The sequence below is a fragment of the Narcine bancroftii genome, chromosome 10, assembly GCF_036971445.1.
Source record: "Narcine bancroftii isolate sNarBan1 chromosome 10, sNarBan1.hap1, whole genome shotgun sequence".
NCBI lineage: Eukaryota > Metazoa > Chordata > Chondrichthyes > Torpediniformes > Narcinidae > Narcine > Narcine bancroftii.
This window is the reverse complement of record NC_091478.1, coordinates 92,548,887-92,564,977: the sequence shown is the minus strand read 5'-3', so window position 1 is coordinate 92,564,977 and position 16,091 is coordinate 92,548,887. Positions and strand designations below refer to the sequence as shown.

Here is a 16,091-nt window from a genome sequence, read left to right as displayed (position 1 = left end):
CCTTACAGAAATAGAGGAATTTAGGTTAGTACCTTGCATTAGTTAGTGCTAAGTAAAACTTTATTGCAGGAGAAGGAAAATGGAATCACAAACGAAATAGAAAGTTACAAAGCAGTGCCAGACAGGTCTACAATCCCTAAAAGTCAACAAGTTAGCCAGTCAGATGAGATTCAGCCTTGGTTGGCAAGGATAGTAAAAGAAGAAATATCCAGAGGTGCTAGCCACAATCTTGCAGCCATCCTTAGATATAGGAGTAGTTCAGAAGGAAAATAAGACTTTATTCACATTCTTATTTAAAACAAGAATGAAGAATAAACAGTCAACATAATGTTATTGACCGTAAAAATTTAAGAAACAATAATTGGGATAAAATTAATGAGCTTTTGAACCGGCAATGACTCAAGAACAAATTGCGTTTGACTAACTTGATAGTTCAACTAACTTGATAATGTTGATGAGTTATTGGATAAAGTATCAGAAAGAGTGATGACAGTGCAGTTCACATTATTTTCCCCACAGCATTTATTAGACATTCCAAATTACCTTTTGAAACTATTGGCTTGCCAGAACATCCTGAGGAATGGATCTTGATAGACACATAGGGCAAAAATCTTAATTTCCTTCTCTCAAGGATAAGCATTTAAACAATAATCTTTATTATAATTAGTAATACAAGCTTTTTATTCTAGATAGAATTGTACTAAAAATCCAGCAATTTTATTAGGATATGAACTCATAACTCCAAATGATTAATGTGAGGCTCTAAATAATTGGTGCATTAATCTGACCACCATATTATAGTTTTGATGATAGTACTACGAAGACCTAGAGAGTATTATGAATTTCTAAGATACTTCAGAGTTCCACTGAATATCTTGTCAAATTATTTCAAAGTAAAGTTGTAGATTTGAAATAGTTTGGGGATTAAAGGAAAATTTGAATGTATTTCTTATGGCTCATCGGACTGCTTCTGCACAAGATCATCATTAATGACTTCAAACTGGCAATTACTTGCTACTATTTTAAAATTTATAGATAACTCAAAACTTGGAAATTTAGTCAATGGCAAACAAAAGAGCAATAGATTTTTATATGGGCAGAAACATCGCGACTGAAATCCAACAAAATATGAGATGTTGGAAATACTCAGAAATGGCATTATCTACGGAGGCAGGACAATGTTTCCCTCAGAATTGGGAAAAGATGAGGAAAAGCTAAACTAAACATTTTGGAGACCAGTTCCAACAATAAGTTCAACAATTTCACACAATCAGTATTCTTGAAATATTAATTTCAGACACCCTGTATTTATGGTATTTTCCTTTGCTAACACTGAATAATAACTCGGCTTCCCCCATCTCCTTCAGGTTGACCATCTGTCCCTTTGCCTTCTTGCTTTTCCTTTAAATTTGCAGTATGGATACTTTGACATTTAATCCCCGGGTCATTCTTCTCATTTCAATGTAAACATCGCCGATCATTCATCAAATATTTTATTAGTTCTATCCAATAATCATTGATTTGAAACACAAGGGTACCACTGTTAGCATAGCAATTTGTGCAACGCTGTTACAGCGCCAGCTACCGGAACTGGGGTTTGAATCCGGGGTTGTCCGAAAGGAATTTGTACGTCTCCCCATCTGCATGGATTTCCTCCCACCGTTCAAAACAAAAAGGGTGGTAGTTCAATTCAATGCATTTGGGTGGCACGGGCTCATGGGCTGAAAGGGCCTATTACCGTGTTGGATGTCTAACTTTAAAAACATACCCATTTTCCCCTCTCAACAGATGGTCCTTGACTTGGAAAAGTAAATCAACATTTTTTTCCCCCCAATTTCCAGCATCTGCACAATTTTACTTCTGTACAACACGAGTATCCATTTATTTTCAGGTCTCTTAAAGAAACCTGGTTGCCCTTCACAAGTTGTCAGATATTTAAACCTAGTTTTTTCTAATAAAATACTATTCTTGGCATAAAGGCAAATGGCTCATCAAGGATGGAATGTCAAATATCACATCATATTATAAGGGGTCAGAAGAGCTAGTTGATGGTAAATAGTTTTAGTTTAACCAATTTATGGGATTTCATTAGGAGAAACAGCATAGACAGTGAACAGAGACCATTGAATGTGCTAATATTTAGGGTTCCAGCCAATATTGGAGAAGCCGTAACATCAAAGATTATTGTGGAAAATAAAAACTCAGTGTGGTTGGTCACATTTAAGGATGGATTGGCATTATGTTGGCCATCAGAAAACAAATAATATTTTAAAATACATCATCTTTTTCTGGTTGGTGAAATGTAATGAATAGTGCACCACAGGGATTGCTGTTGGGGGTACAGCTGATATCAAGAACATGAATGAGAGCACCAAGGATATGGATGCTATATTTACTGAAGTAAGAAAGCAAGTTATGAAGTGAACACAGGCTATAAAAGAATATTAACAGTTAAGTGAGTGGGCAAAGATCTTGTTAACGCAGGATAATGGGGGAAAAAAAATAAGCTGTCCATTCTTGCAAAAAACAATAAAGAAGCATCTTATCTTCATGGTGAGAGACTGCAGAGCTCCAAGATACAAAGGGATCTGAGTGTCCTTGGACAGAAAAAATAGTAAGGGCTGGTGTGCATAAAAGCAATTCATCAGGTAAACTCATAATATTATTTGTTGTAGGGACAATTGAACTCCAAAGTAGGGAAGCTTAGGTTCAGATGTACAGGAAACCAATGAGACCACAGCTGGAGTACTGCGTACAACACTGTTCTTTGAATTGAAGTGTGTAGTTGGAAGCATTTCATAAAATGTTTTCTAATCTGACACCTGGAACAGGCAGGATCTCTTGTGAGAAAAATTGGACAGGCTAGGCTTTTCTCCACTGAAGTTTAGAAGAGTGAGAGATGACTTGATTGAAACATACATGATCATGAAGAGTCTTGAGGGGGTACACGTGGAGAGAATGTTTCCTCTCGTAAGAGAATGTAGAATTAGGGCTCACTGTTTAAAAATAATGGATTGCCTTTGTATGACAAATGAGAAAAAATGAAGGCTGCAAGCCTCTGAAACTCTTCCTCAAAGGGAAGTATAGCAATCTTAATAATTTTAAAGCAGGAGTAGACAGATTCTTTAGTTGCAGCAGGGTGAAAGATTACCTGGGAATGCAAAATTGAGATTACAATCAGAGCAGTCAAGATCTTACCAAATGGTGGATCAGCTCCTAATCCTGATGTGCATTTGTCCTTAAAACCAATATTACACTTGCTGCATTGACCATCCACTCATCTCAGTCCCACTGCAACCTTAACTCACTATTGCTCCTGACTTTATGTTAGGCGTGCTACCTGTCACTTCCTCTCTTCAATCCAGGTAAACTAGAGAGAAATTTGCATGCGCCAAGTGAGATAATTAAATGCATTTTTCAGTGAGAGGTTCAAAAGATAGAGGTTACAAAAGTGGAAGGGTTATAATTTTAAATGCTATACTTTAGAAGAATGAATACCAATGCAAGGCCATAATAGTGAATGAGTTGGATTGGTACAAGATGGCTTCTGGGAAGCAGCCTGAAAATTATAATCAATGATAAAGGATCGTTGACTATTGTGCAGATGCTGCAATGTTGGGGCCATGAAATAAAGTCCATGGTCAACAGCTTGGATGGGTCTTGGGACATTTACAGTTCCTCTCCCAACTTGAATGAGTTTTTTTAAAAAAATGGTCATGCAACATGAACAAGCTGTAAAGTTTAGGATTATTTACGTATTTGATGAAGTTCAAGGGGAACCTGCAATAACTCTGACAATGATGAACATGGACTTCGCACAATGCGATCTTATTCTTGCAGGTAAGGGTGGAGATGGCAGAGGTAAAGCATTTAACATGGCAATGGCAAACAGTGAAATCAAACCATGGTACTGCATATCAAGAGCTGATGCTACTTTTTGTGGTCTAACTAGACCTCATGATGGATGGCTAAAAATTATTTCCTCCAATTGGTAACCTCTCGACTTCTAACGTTACAAAAATAGGAATTAAGCAGAGTTAATAATTTTATTGGAGGTTATGGGAATATATAATGGAAATTAAGCAATGATTAACTAAACCAATCAATGGCTGGAAGAACACTGATGACTGAACTGGTATTTGACATTTGAAAGAGTCCTAAAACAGTCACAAGATCACAAGATTATAGAAACAGAAGTAGGCTCATTGGTCCATCAAGTCCGCACCACCATTCTAATCATGAGCTGATCCATCTTACCACTCAGCCCCACTCCTTGACTTTCTACCCATACCCTTGGATGCCCTGACTAATCAAATACCTGCCCATCTGTGGTGGAAAATACACCGTATAACCTCATTTCCACAGCCACCTGTGGCAATGAGTTCCACAGATTTACGACCTTCTGACTAAAGAAATTTTTCTGCATCTTTGCTTTAAATTGATGTCCTTTTATCCTGAAGTTGAGACACCTTGTCCTAGAATCCCCTACCATGGGAAATTTCCTTGCCATATCTAGTCTGTCCAGGCTTTCAGCAGTCGAAATGCCTCCACGAGGCCTCCCTCATCCTTCTGTACTCCAACAAGTACAGTCCAAGAATGGACACATGCTAACCCTTTCATTCTTGGTATCATTGTAGTAAATCTTTTCTGAGTCCTCTCCAACTCCAGCAAGTCTTTTCTCAAACAAGGCATCCAAGACTGTACACAGAACTCCAAGTGAGGTCTCACCAGTACTTTATAGCTCAATATTACATCCATGGTCTTGTATGCTATTCCTCTAAAAATGAATGCTAACATTCACCACTGAAGATTAAACTTTTAGGGTATCCTGCACGAGGAGTCCCAAGTCCCTTTGCACCTCAGAACTTTGAATAGTCTGCCCGTCTATTTCTTCTAGAAAAGTGCATGACAGTATACTATCCAACAATGTACTTCATCTGCCACCTCTTTGGCAATTCTCCAAATCTCTCTCTAGCTTTTCTGCATCCTCAGCACCACTTGCCTTACCATCTAGTTTGATATCATCTGCAAATTTAGCCACAAAGCCATCAGTTCCATAATCCAAACCATTTATATACAATGAAAAAAGAAGCAGCCCCAACACCGACTCCTGTGGAACACCACTGGTAACCGGAAGGCAACTGGAAAAGTCAAAGAAAATGACGTTATAGGGTTGTGGATGAAGATGAAGGAAGCTGCAGATGTGAATGTCCAGATCGGTGAAGAAGCTGCAGAATCTGCTGACTTGGAGAGAATAGCATTGAAGAAGAATATGTAATGGACAGACATTTAGACATTGACTGAGAATGTAAAATTTAGGAAATTCTTTGGCCATCTCAGTGTTTCTCTTGCTAGCCCTATTTCAACCATCTATCTTAGATTCAGGTTTCAAGGAATGAGTTAGATTGGGTATAAAAAGTTTTAGGGATCTGTACATTCGAGGTAATTTTGCTTCATTTGAACAACTAATAGTTAAATTCAACCTTCCTAACAGGCATTTTTTTTTGGATGCCTACAGCTAGGCATTTTGCTCAGTCTAAACTTTCTAATTCTAAATGTTGGAGATACTCTGATTTCCGAAACCAATATCCTTAATTTATTTTTTCATTTAAAATTTTTTCATGGTGGACTGATAGCAATTATTTTGATAATTTTCTGGATCTAACAACATGTCCAGGAAGGAAGTTAAGAATGAATGGAAATGAAAATTTGAATATATCAATTCCAGACTGGGATACCATGCTTGATCTGACTAATAATACTTCATTCTGTACACGACATTGTTTAATACAATTTAAAGTGGGACATAGAATATATACGTCTAAAGTTAAACTATCTCATTTTTATTCTGATACTGATCCACTATGTGATAAATGTAAAAGCTTTGAGGCCTCTCCGATTCACGTGTTTTGGGGATGTCCAAAACTAAGGAAATTTTGGGAGCAATTTTTCCAAATTTCATCAGAAATTCAGGATTAAATTGGAAATGTGCCCTTTTAGTGCTTTGGTTGGCTATTCTCTTGAGGCAAATATTTCCTTGAATTTAATTCAAAAAAGAATATTAGCTTTTATTTCATTGATAGCAAGAGGAGCGATAGGAAATGGAAAGATAGCTTTGCACCAACTCATATGGAATAGGTATAGGACATTATGTCTTGCTTGAGATTGGAAAAAGTTAGTTATAACATTAAAGAGATCAATATTGAATTTGACAAGATATGGAGCCCATTCATGGACTATTATCACAATTTGAATACATAGGCGGGGATGCACTGGGGGTTTCCTGTCTAATGTCCGGGAGCCAAGACTCTTCTTTACACATTATTTGCTGGTAACTGTAATTAGTGGGAGTGATTAGATTAGAATGTTTTTGTTTCTTCTTTCTTTTTTTCTTTTTCACTAAGTAGAAGAAATTTGTTCAATTAGATAATGAACAACGAACATGAAAAAATAATAGAATGAAGTTTTTATAAGGTAATTTTTACTTTATTCAAGCATTGTATCCAAGACAATGTATAAATCACTTATGATTCATATTCTGTATTGCACTATATAACATAATATTTCTCTCTACCAAATCAATAAAAACATTTTAAAAAGAAAAAGACAAGAATCGTGAATTGAGCTGGAGATTGAGTCGACTGCATTAACTCACCTCAGAAGTAGAGGGAGGTGGGTATGAATTGTGACAGAATAACTTCTGATGTGGCTTGGTGAAAACAGACAGAGATTATGGATTTCAAATGTGAGGTAACAAGTGAACATAGGACAAAGCACATGAAGAGGGACAGGTAGTATGATTGGAGTACCACTAAGTGCAAGAGCAAGGCTAGAATTGTATAAATCTTCCTTTTGGGACAAAGTTAGATTGTAGTGTACAAATCTGGAGGATTAAAAGGAGATTCAAAGATGTTGCTAAGATTGGAAAAGTATGAAACAAAAAGCAACAAAAAAACCTGCAAATGTCAGAACAATGAACTGTAAATATTGGAGATACTCAACAGCTCAGTCTATTTTTAGACAGAGAAGAAGTTAACAAATTGGGTTTATGACCGCCACCTAAAACTTTCTTCTCAATATCAGACATGCTGCTGAATTAGGATACAATTTCAATTTGTTTAAATCATTGAATACTTATCATGGCATGACTGATGAAAGGTTAGAAATTTAAAATGTTAATTCGGTTCCTTACTTCACAGATGCTACTTGACCTGCCAACTGCTTCCATTTTTAATCGGGGAGAACTGTAGTTACAAGGAGAGGCTGTCGAGACATCTTTTTCTTTGGAATAAGGGAAACAGATTTATTGGGCATTTATGAAATTATGCAAGAATTCTGAAAAGAACACTGCATGGAAGGAAAACCACCACAGCCAACCAGATCAGGGTCATGCCATAGGAAAGCACCCCTAGAGACTTGCCAGGCTCCAGCTCAGGCTAGCAACAAGGCAGCTGGGGACTGGCTTCTGGGAAGCAGAAATTGGGTCCAGGAATTGCAAAGGTGCAATTGCAAGCAGGCTTCCAGAAAGATCTCAACACTGATGGCTTTCTAAGGTTCAGGAACTGAAAAATTTGAGGTCCAAGAGGTGTAATATTGATCCCTTGAACTTGGGTTCACCGCCAAACAACAGGCCATGCAACTGCAGAAGTTATGAGACACCAAACCAAGGTAAAAAAAAACGTTCCATTATTGTCACATAAGACTATATTTGGAATGTAACATGCATGAAATTCTTTGACTTTTGACTACCTTAACAGAGTGGCCACTTTGTCCAGCACCCCTCACAGAAACCTACAGCACCTGGTGTTCCGTGGCAATCTCCCCTCCAAGTACTGACCTGCTTCGCTTCTGAGATCAAATAAGATCCATGGACCCTCAATGTCTCTGAATGGGCTCCCTTTTGCTTCTCTTTCTAATTTTAATAAGGACACTGGATTAGTTGCAATGAAATGAATCTTGATGTTCCACTCTTCTTTTACACTTGGCTGTTTTTGTTGAACATAACAATTATTTTCATGTTATTATTATTATAAATTTTAAGATATATACTATGAGCTTAACTCAACTATAAAAACCTTCTGTAAACTCATGGTTAATATGGAGTAGAATTACCCTCTCTGCGTTAAAGAATGAAAAATGGGAAGAAAGATCTTTAATCAGTCAGATTAAAAGATTTGTGTAAAATACTCCAAAGTAAACTGCAGAATAGGTGGAGAAAACAAATCAAATCTTCAGATTTCTTCCCCTCTATTTTAGAGATATTGATGGCTAAAAGATATCATTAAAACTGGCTTGAGTCAAATACACACAATACCAAAACACAAGAACTGTCAGTTCAGTATGTATGATTAATAGTATTTTATGAACTAGACTTCTTTATAGCAATACATACAAATTAAATGAACTGTATTTAAGAAGTGAACGTCATCACTGACCACCAAAATTTAGCAAACCTTGAGACTGATATCACCAACATTCTGCCTAATTGAATAGTGTAAATCATTTCACTTTTCTTATTTACTTGCTGCCTTGTGCAAAAAGAAAAGTGGGTTATTTTGCCTCATCGAATGGATAGACATTTCCAACTAATAACTGGTCACTTGCTCAGGTGTCAATGAGAACAATATAAATGGCAAACACCTTTGATGAAAGTGTACTTAAATATGTGCTTCATTTTACAGCTCTTGAGGTTTGTGCAAAACATGCAAACTAACAAGTTAGTAACCTTTTTTATATTTTTTGTGAATTAGCATCTGTTAGTAAAATAAGGGTATGTGAAAAGTAACATGCTGATAAGACCTCTTTTTAAAACAAAATTCATCATCTGTGACTGTTTCAATATTATGCTTTACAAAGGAGCGTAATTTGGAAGAAACATTTTTAAAATGCACTATTCCAATCGATTTCATGTTTAACTACAGATACAATCTCTGAAGCATATTGTCGAAAAAGATACAGAATCTTCCAAACATGAAAGTGTCCTGTTGTGTTATATTTTAAGAGGAACTCTGGATCTCGAGTTAAAGCTTTGTATGTATATATATATATATATATATATATGTATGTATATATAATATATATCAAATGACTCATTTAAAAGCTAACATTAGGTGTGTTCAGTTTACTTGTACCTTCAGAATCTGCAGATAATTTTAATATTGCACTGGTGTGCCTCATTGATAATGGGTAAAAATGCTGTTAGACTTTGCCAATCCAATATCTATCTCTAATTAGTAACTGTCTGTATCATGATAAGGTAAACTCAGTTTGACCTTTCCATCATGTATCTATAGCAACCCATCCACTTAGTTTATTTTTTAACTGATTAAATAGCAAATAGAAAAAGATCCTCAAATAGATATGATGATTAATTTACGCATTCTGAATAAACGTTTCTTCCTAGACTGAGGCAGTCGTATTTGGGGGTTATTGTTGAGAGGAGCTCTGAGAAAACCAGTGATTAAGATATAGAGTAGCTTAGTTTCAAATACCTAGTCCTTCTGCCAAGTCCATATCCTATCTAATGAGGGTGTAGTTACTTAACATTCATCACCAGTGAACTCTGTAACTTTATCAGCTTACAAGCATGGCGCCATTGCAAGGGCAGGCCATTTTCAGTTCTCAGATAGTCCAGATAAAAATGTGATAGATTACAATAGATTGTTTCACTTGAGAATATGTGGCTCCCAGAACACACAATATAGTTCCCATCAGTTATTTCAGAGAGAGAAACTGAATGAAATAAAAACACAAAGAATGCACAGCATTATTAAAAAAAGTAGTTAAGAAAGGGTACATCAAATGACAACGATGATGAAAATATTATCTGAAAATATATGTTGGGATAAATCCAGTTTATTACTGGGCAAAGCATTTTGTAAATGGAGAAGTAAAGAAGAAGGGGGAAAGAAAATGAAGAAGGGCGAATGAAAATCATTTAGCTGCAGGAAAATATGAGACAAAGAGCATATTCAGCAGAGAAGGAAAAAGTTCTGATCCACTGAAAGTGTTTCCTAGATCAGGTCACCCCACCCAGCTGCATCAGTGTCACATCAAAAAAAATAATGAATTCAAAGAAACCCCCAACGTAAAAGTTAAATACTAATCATTTAACATGAACCCGAAAATTTCAAGACACCATATTCATTTCTTGGGCAAGGATCCTTTCCTGAGGAGTATTTTATTTCAGGCCCAGAGCACCAGTACAATGTACAGATAATTATTTTGTTAGATTGTTTGCTATTTTAATTATCCAATGGCAGATTTTTTAAAACAAAATCCAATTTAGTTTACATTGCAGTGGAGAGCTATGAAGTCCATTCAAGGATCCTCTTTGGAGCCAATATCATAATATACAACATATACAATAGATGCATACATTAGGAAGTCAGAGAACAAACGCAAATGAAAGTTGGCTGATGTAAGAGAAGACTTGATCTAATGAGGGATGAAGCAAAAGGTCATAATGGTTGAATGAGAAAGACAGTCAGTCAGAACCATCATTATTCGACATTTCCATCATTTAACCATGTTAGTTAATTCTAAAAACAAAACTAAAAAAAAATCCAATGATCTCTAGGATTTGGCATTGCTGAAACTTTAACAGCCCTCTGCAACCATGGTACAAGAGACAAACAATATGTGTATTGCCTGCAAAATCCCAAATGCCATCTTGCAGTTGACTATCTTTGTGCTCAGCTTTACAGCTGGTTTTGACCAATTTGTTGGGAACTGGTCTTCCTTCAATAATTCATTCAAGTGTTAACTCACACGTGAAATAAGGATTTGTGTGCAGCTATCCATTTCTTCGACTACCAGGGCAGAGTTTGGAAACATTTCATTGAGTTCATGATTTGCATAAACAAGGAATGACGGCCTGTGTGAAAATCCATTCTTGTCATCATGTGTTTTTTTTTTAAAAAACTTTTAAATTATTCAAATGGAACTAAGTGCACAAATCCAACAGATGTGGCTGATTAATTCAGCATCTGCCATATATTTTCCATCCTTTTCTGGCTTACTTTTAGTCTTTGTGTTGATCAGGGATGTCATTACCATTACTTGGTCATAAAGGTTAACATTTAGTACAATAATCCAGATTATACTTTGTAAATGAATTCTGAAAACATCTGAAGTGTACTTTCATGGACAGGTAACACCACAACGACAGAAGAGGAAAAATGCAAGTGATGCAGAATAGAGTTCTATGCAACTGAGTCAGAAATACTTTGTTAACAACTTCTTTGCATTAAGCTAGCCCTGGGGTACAACAGACCATACATCAATTGCAGAAATATTCAATCCTGCCTCCAAATGCTTTCTTTTGAAATAAAAACTGGAATACTGCACAATATTTGATTATATTAGTCAATATAGTAATCTAATTGGACTCTTTATGGCATGAAGACAGCACAAGAAACAGGAAGGAAGAATAGCAGTAGGATGTACAGGTATCAAAATCACCATTATATAACATCATGACTGATCTCAACATTGACCTGAGATTTGATTTTTTACCATTTCCACAAGACCATGAATTTTTTGTTGCCAAAAATTTCTCTCTGCTTTGTACATGTTAATGATTCAACATTAATAGCCCTTTGGTGTTGACATGCAAAAGATTAATATCTTCCTTATTTGCATTTCAGTCTTAAGTGAACACACTTTTGAAAGATGATGCATCCTGGGAGTACTAACAAGTTAGGACATTCACTATGGTCAGTTTATTGAGAGTACTGACAAACAGAGGGACCTTGTACTCAAGTTCGAAGCTCCCCAAACATGGCAGTATGGGTGGATAATCAACTTGAGGGCATCTGGGATCGTGGCCTTCATTTAGTTAGGGCATCGAATACAAGAGCAGGGAGCTCCAACTTAAAAAAAAATATTGGTGAGATACAAGGTGGCATACCATGTTGTTCCAATAACCACACTATAGGAAAGATGTGAAGAGATACATTAGAACAGGGGTTCCCAACCTTTTTGTTCCTCTGTACCCCTTGGGCATTTTTATAGGTTCCCGTGTACCCCTAAAAATTAAGGATTAAAACAAAACAACATTGTGCAATCTGACTGCAGATTACAACACCATGTATTGTACAGTAGAGGTTATTCTCTCAGACCCAATGTACCCCTTGAAAAATGTAAATGTACCACTGGGGATACATGTATCCCAGGTTGGGAACCTCTGCATTAGAACATTTAGTTATAACTGGAAAGTTGGAAGGAAAAAAAAAGCAGAGGCATACAGAGAATGAAAATGATATTAACATCATGGTTAGAAACAGTGGAGGCAATAACTACAATTCAGAGGTCAGAGACCATGATGGATGGAGAGACACAACCGTCTATACTGAAATGGCAAGACACCTAACAATGGGAAAGATGTGATCGCTCTAGGGTGTGGAGGAGATTCACCAGGATATTGCATGGGATGGAACTTTTTATTTATGAGGAGAGGCTAGATAGGCTTGGTCTCTTTTCCCTGGAGCACAGGAGAGTAAGAGGGGGACATGATTTATGTATATAAAATTATACCCAGAGTACATTGCAGGAATTTTTCCTGCAGTCGGGAGTAGTGGAAGCAAAGTTGCTGACAATATTCATTAAGAGCACTTAGGAATAACCTCAGCAAAGAAGGCTTTCGGCTAAGCACTAGAAGAAGGGATTGATACGCTTGGTATACACTGGCCATCAAGGATATGGTGAATAAGATAGCTTATTTTCAAGCTGTACAGTTCCATCATTTTTATCTCATCCATAAACAGAAGCTTTCGTTATGAGGGGAAGCATCTTCAAAGCATTTACACTGTTAAGCCTCTTCAGAAATTATTGACCTCACTCTTCCAATCTCTCATGTATGAAGTCCCAATCTACTCAATAGTTCCACACAGGCATTCATCCCAGGAATCAATCTAGAGAGGCCTTTTGCTCATACCTTGAAGAAGGGCTCACGCCCGAAACATTGGTTATATATCTTTACCTCTAATGGATGCTATGAGACTTGCTGAGTCTATCCAGCAATTTTGTATTTTTACTAGATATTCTTCCCTGCATGGTCTCAAATATAGATGCTCAGACTACATGCTGTAACTCATACACAACTGCACTAAAGCATGGTCAAAGTCACAGTTAGAATTCCCTTCTTTTGAAGTCTGTTTCTGACAAGAAATGCCAACAATCAATCCATTTACCTTCCAAATTACTTAGTACTCAGATTCAGATTTATAGTCAGAGTGCATACATGACATCACATACAACCCTGAGATTCTTTTCCTGCGGGCGAGGCAGAATTATCATGAATTGGTAGTGCAAAGAAAACTGTACAAAGCATACACATGCAAATAAAGAACTGCAAACTGATAACAAATGTAAATCAATTGAATGTGCAATAGAGAGAATTTTAAAAATCAATAAAGTGCACAAGTAAAAGTCCTTAAATAAGCTACTGATTGAGCATGTTGTTGAGGAGTCTGATGGTGGAGGGGTGCCTTGCAAATGTTTTGATAGTCTTGTACAAGCTTACCAAGATCCCTCTCCAATGACAACTTTCATTCTGCATCTCATTAATTATATCTTGCATATAAAATATTATGTTCATCAAAATTATTTTAGTTTTGACTAACACAGAACGGTACATATGGTCAATAACCTTTCCATCTACTCGTGCTTCCTTATGTAATATCCCAGATGTCATTCAACTTCCCTTACACTTACCATATATTTTGGCATGTACAGTAAATATGTGTGTATAATACACTTCAAGTATAATGTGACCCCCCACCCCCATTTTTGAGGGGAAAAGGGAAGAAAAATTTTACCCCGTCCCCTTGCCCACCGATTCGCGCTGCCATCTCTTCCCCTTCCCCGTCCGATTCACGCTGCCGTCTCTCTTCCCCCTCGCCCGCCCGATTCATGCTGCCGTCTCTCTTCCCCTTCGCCCGCCTGATTCGCGCTGCCGTCTCTTTTCCCCTTCACCCGCCCGATTCACACTGCCGTAAATATGTGTGTATAATGCAAAAAATTTTGTACCAAAATTCAAGCTCGAAGTAGGGGGTCGAGTCGTGAAACCCAAAAAAATCTCTCATAAAATGGGAGTTGACTTATATCCCAGCTATACTTTTGAAACCTTAAATTCAGCTCAAAATCCAATCCGCGCTGATCTGACATATGTCGATCCTTGAAAAACTGATTTGGCGTCTAAATCAACTCTTTAAAAAAAAACCAAAAAACCCAACTTGACAGATTTTCATTGAGATCTTTATTGAAAACAACAACAAAATTAGAACTTTTTAAAATCACTCTCCCTATCATCGTCTGAAGCAAAGATGGTGGCAAGAATCTCCATACTCTCACTGTTTAAACAGTCATCATATGGGTCCAAGTCTGTATCAGATGAGATGGCTTCAGCTTCATTGTCAACGTTGCACAATAAATCATCTTTCGTGCCATCAAAATACTGCATTTATTTTTTAAAAACAATTTTATCATAGTCTCTACTTTAACTTTGTCCCACGCCTTGAGCACAAAGTTACACAGCACATCAAGTGATGCAGCATGCAGTTCCCCCTCTTTTGTGAATGACTTTCCTGCACTCAATATCCACGTATCCCATTACTCGTACACATGACCTTCGAATGGCTTGTCCAAGCAGACATCGAGAGGTTGCAATATAGGCGTCAAACTACCTGGGATAACTGCCATGTAAGTATTCTGTGCTCATCTACTTTTAGTGTTCTCAGTTAAGTGGCTACGAAACATATCCCAGACCAGCAAACTCCGTTCTTTGTGTAAACCGCCTGGCCGTCTGTTCCACACATAGTCTATCCAAGTTTTACACCATTTTCATCCATCCATCATTTTTCATGAAAATGTACAAAAATACCTGCAGGGAATTTAATTTATGGTTTAATTTTGCATTTGACATTTACCATGGGTCTTAATGGCTCTCCCATTGGCTATGCCCAATAACACCTGGTCCTTTTGTGGCCTGTACTTCTGGCTTGCAGTTTCCTTTCTACTGCTCTATTGCCTATCATGTCAAAATTCATGGGGGTTTCGTCCACGTTTCTGATATTTGCCAATGCAAGCTGGTGTTTCTGCTGGTTCCATATCATAAACTGGTGAAAACTTACAACTTGATGATTAAGATCTTGAGGTATTTTCTGTGCAATTTGTGTTTTTTTGGCATAATACCAGATTTTTCCTGAGCCTGCTCTAACCTCAAAATCATCACTGAAATCTGGGTGTAAATTGGCCCACTGCAAATGTTCTTATTTTATTTCGGGTGACTATGTAGCAATCTTACTTCAGTTCACGTACCCATTCTGCAATATAATTTTCCAACTCTGGCCAATGAGCAATTCCTTTTCTCAAAGAAGTTTGCCTTTTTGGTATTTTTCCTTAGAATCTCTTCTTTCTTCCTCCAATCTCTTACCCAACTTTTAATTCACATCAAATTTTCTTGCAGCAGCGTAGTTGTTGATTTTCTTGGCCATTTCTACAATTTTCGCTTTATATTTTCGTTTCAAGCTGTAATGTGTCAATGGATCCTCCATGATACCAATCACCTCCAGCCAACTCCCAGCAGATCAATCCGCGCGATCTATGGGGGGAGCGGGGGTGTTTAACATGTACACCGTTAAATGGCATCGTCAACGGGGCACCTCAGGCAGCCAGAAAATGGGGTCGACTTTATACGCCAGATATACCATAAAACCCTCAAAATGAGACTGAATAAGGGGTCAACTTATACACCAGTCAATCATGTGTCAAAATATACGGAAATTTTGTTCTTGCTACTCAAACAGTTTGACGTGTGACCATGTTACTAAACGTTTGTTGAAATCTCCTACTTATTATCCAGAGTAAATCAGTGACATTACTGAAGCCAAACTAAAAGTGATTTGAAAGGGCTTTACTGTGAAATCATCAAAAGTATTATTCAAGATACAAACCCGAGGTAATTTGTAAATTTATTTGAAATGTTTGTGATGCTGTAAAAGAATATTACACTTTGTCCAAACAATGGTTGATTTTTTAGCAAATCAATCATACAAATGTTTTGTTCATTAAAACTTTGTAATATCACA

General features: G+C 37.0%; 1 protein-coding gene across 9 annotated transcripts in view; it reads right to left on the bottom strand.

The window, feature by feature from the left end:
• The window catches only part of zfpm1 (zinc finger protein, FOG family member 1), a 210,196-nt gene that overhangs the window by 188,830 nt on the left and 5,275 nt on the right, over positions 1 to 16,091 (bottom strand). For 3 of the 9 annotated variants that reach the window (XM_069901841.1, XM_069901846.1, XM_069901847.1), the window contains exon 2: positions 7,838 to 7,912. The exons of the other annotated variants lie outside the window; for them this stretch is intronic. In XM_069901841.1, the coding sequence (XP_069757942.1) occupies positions 7,838 to 7,912 (75 nt within the window). The remainder of the gene's footprint in view (positions 1 to 7,837; positions 7,913 to 16,091) is intronic. 9 annotated transcript variants of the gene reach the window in all.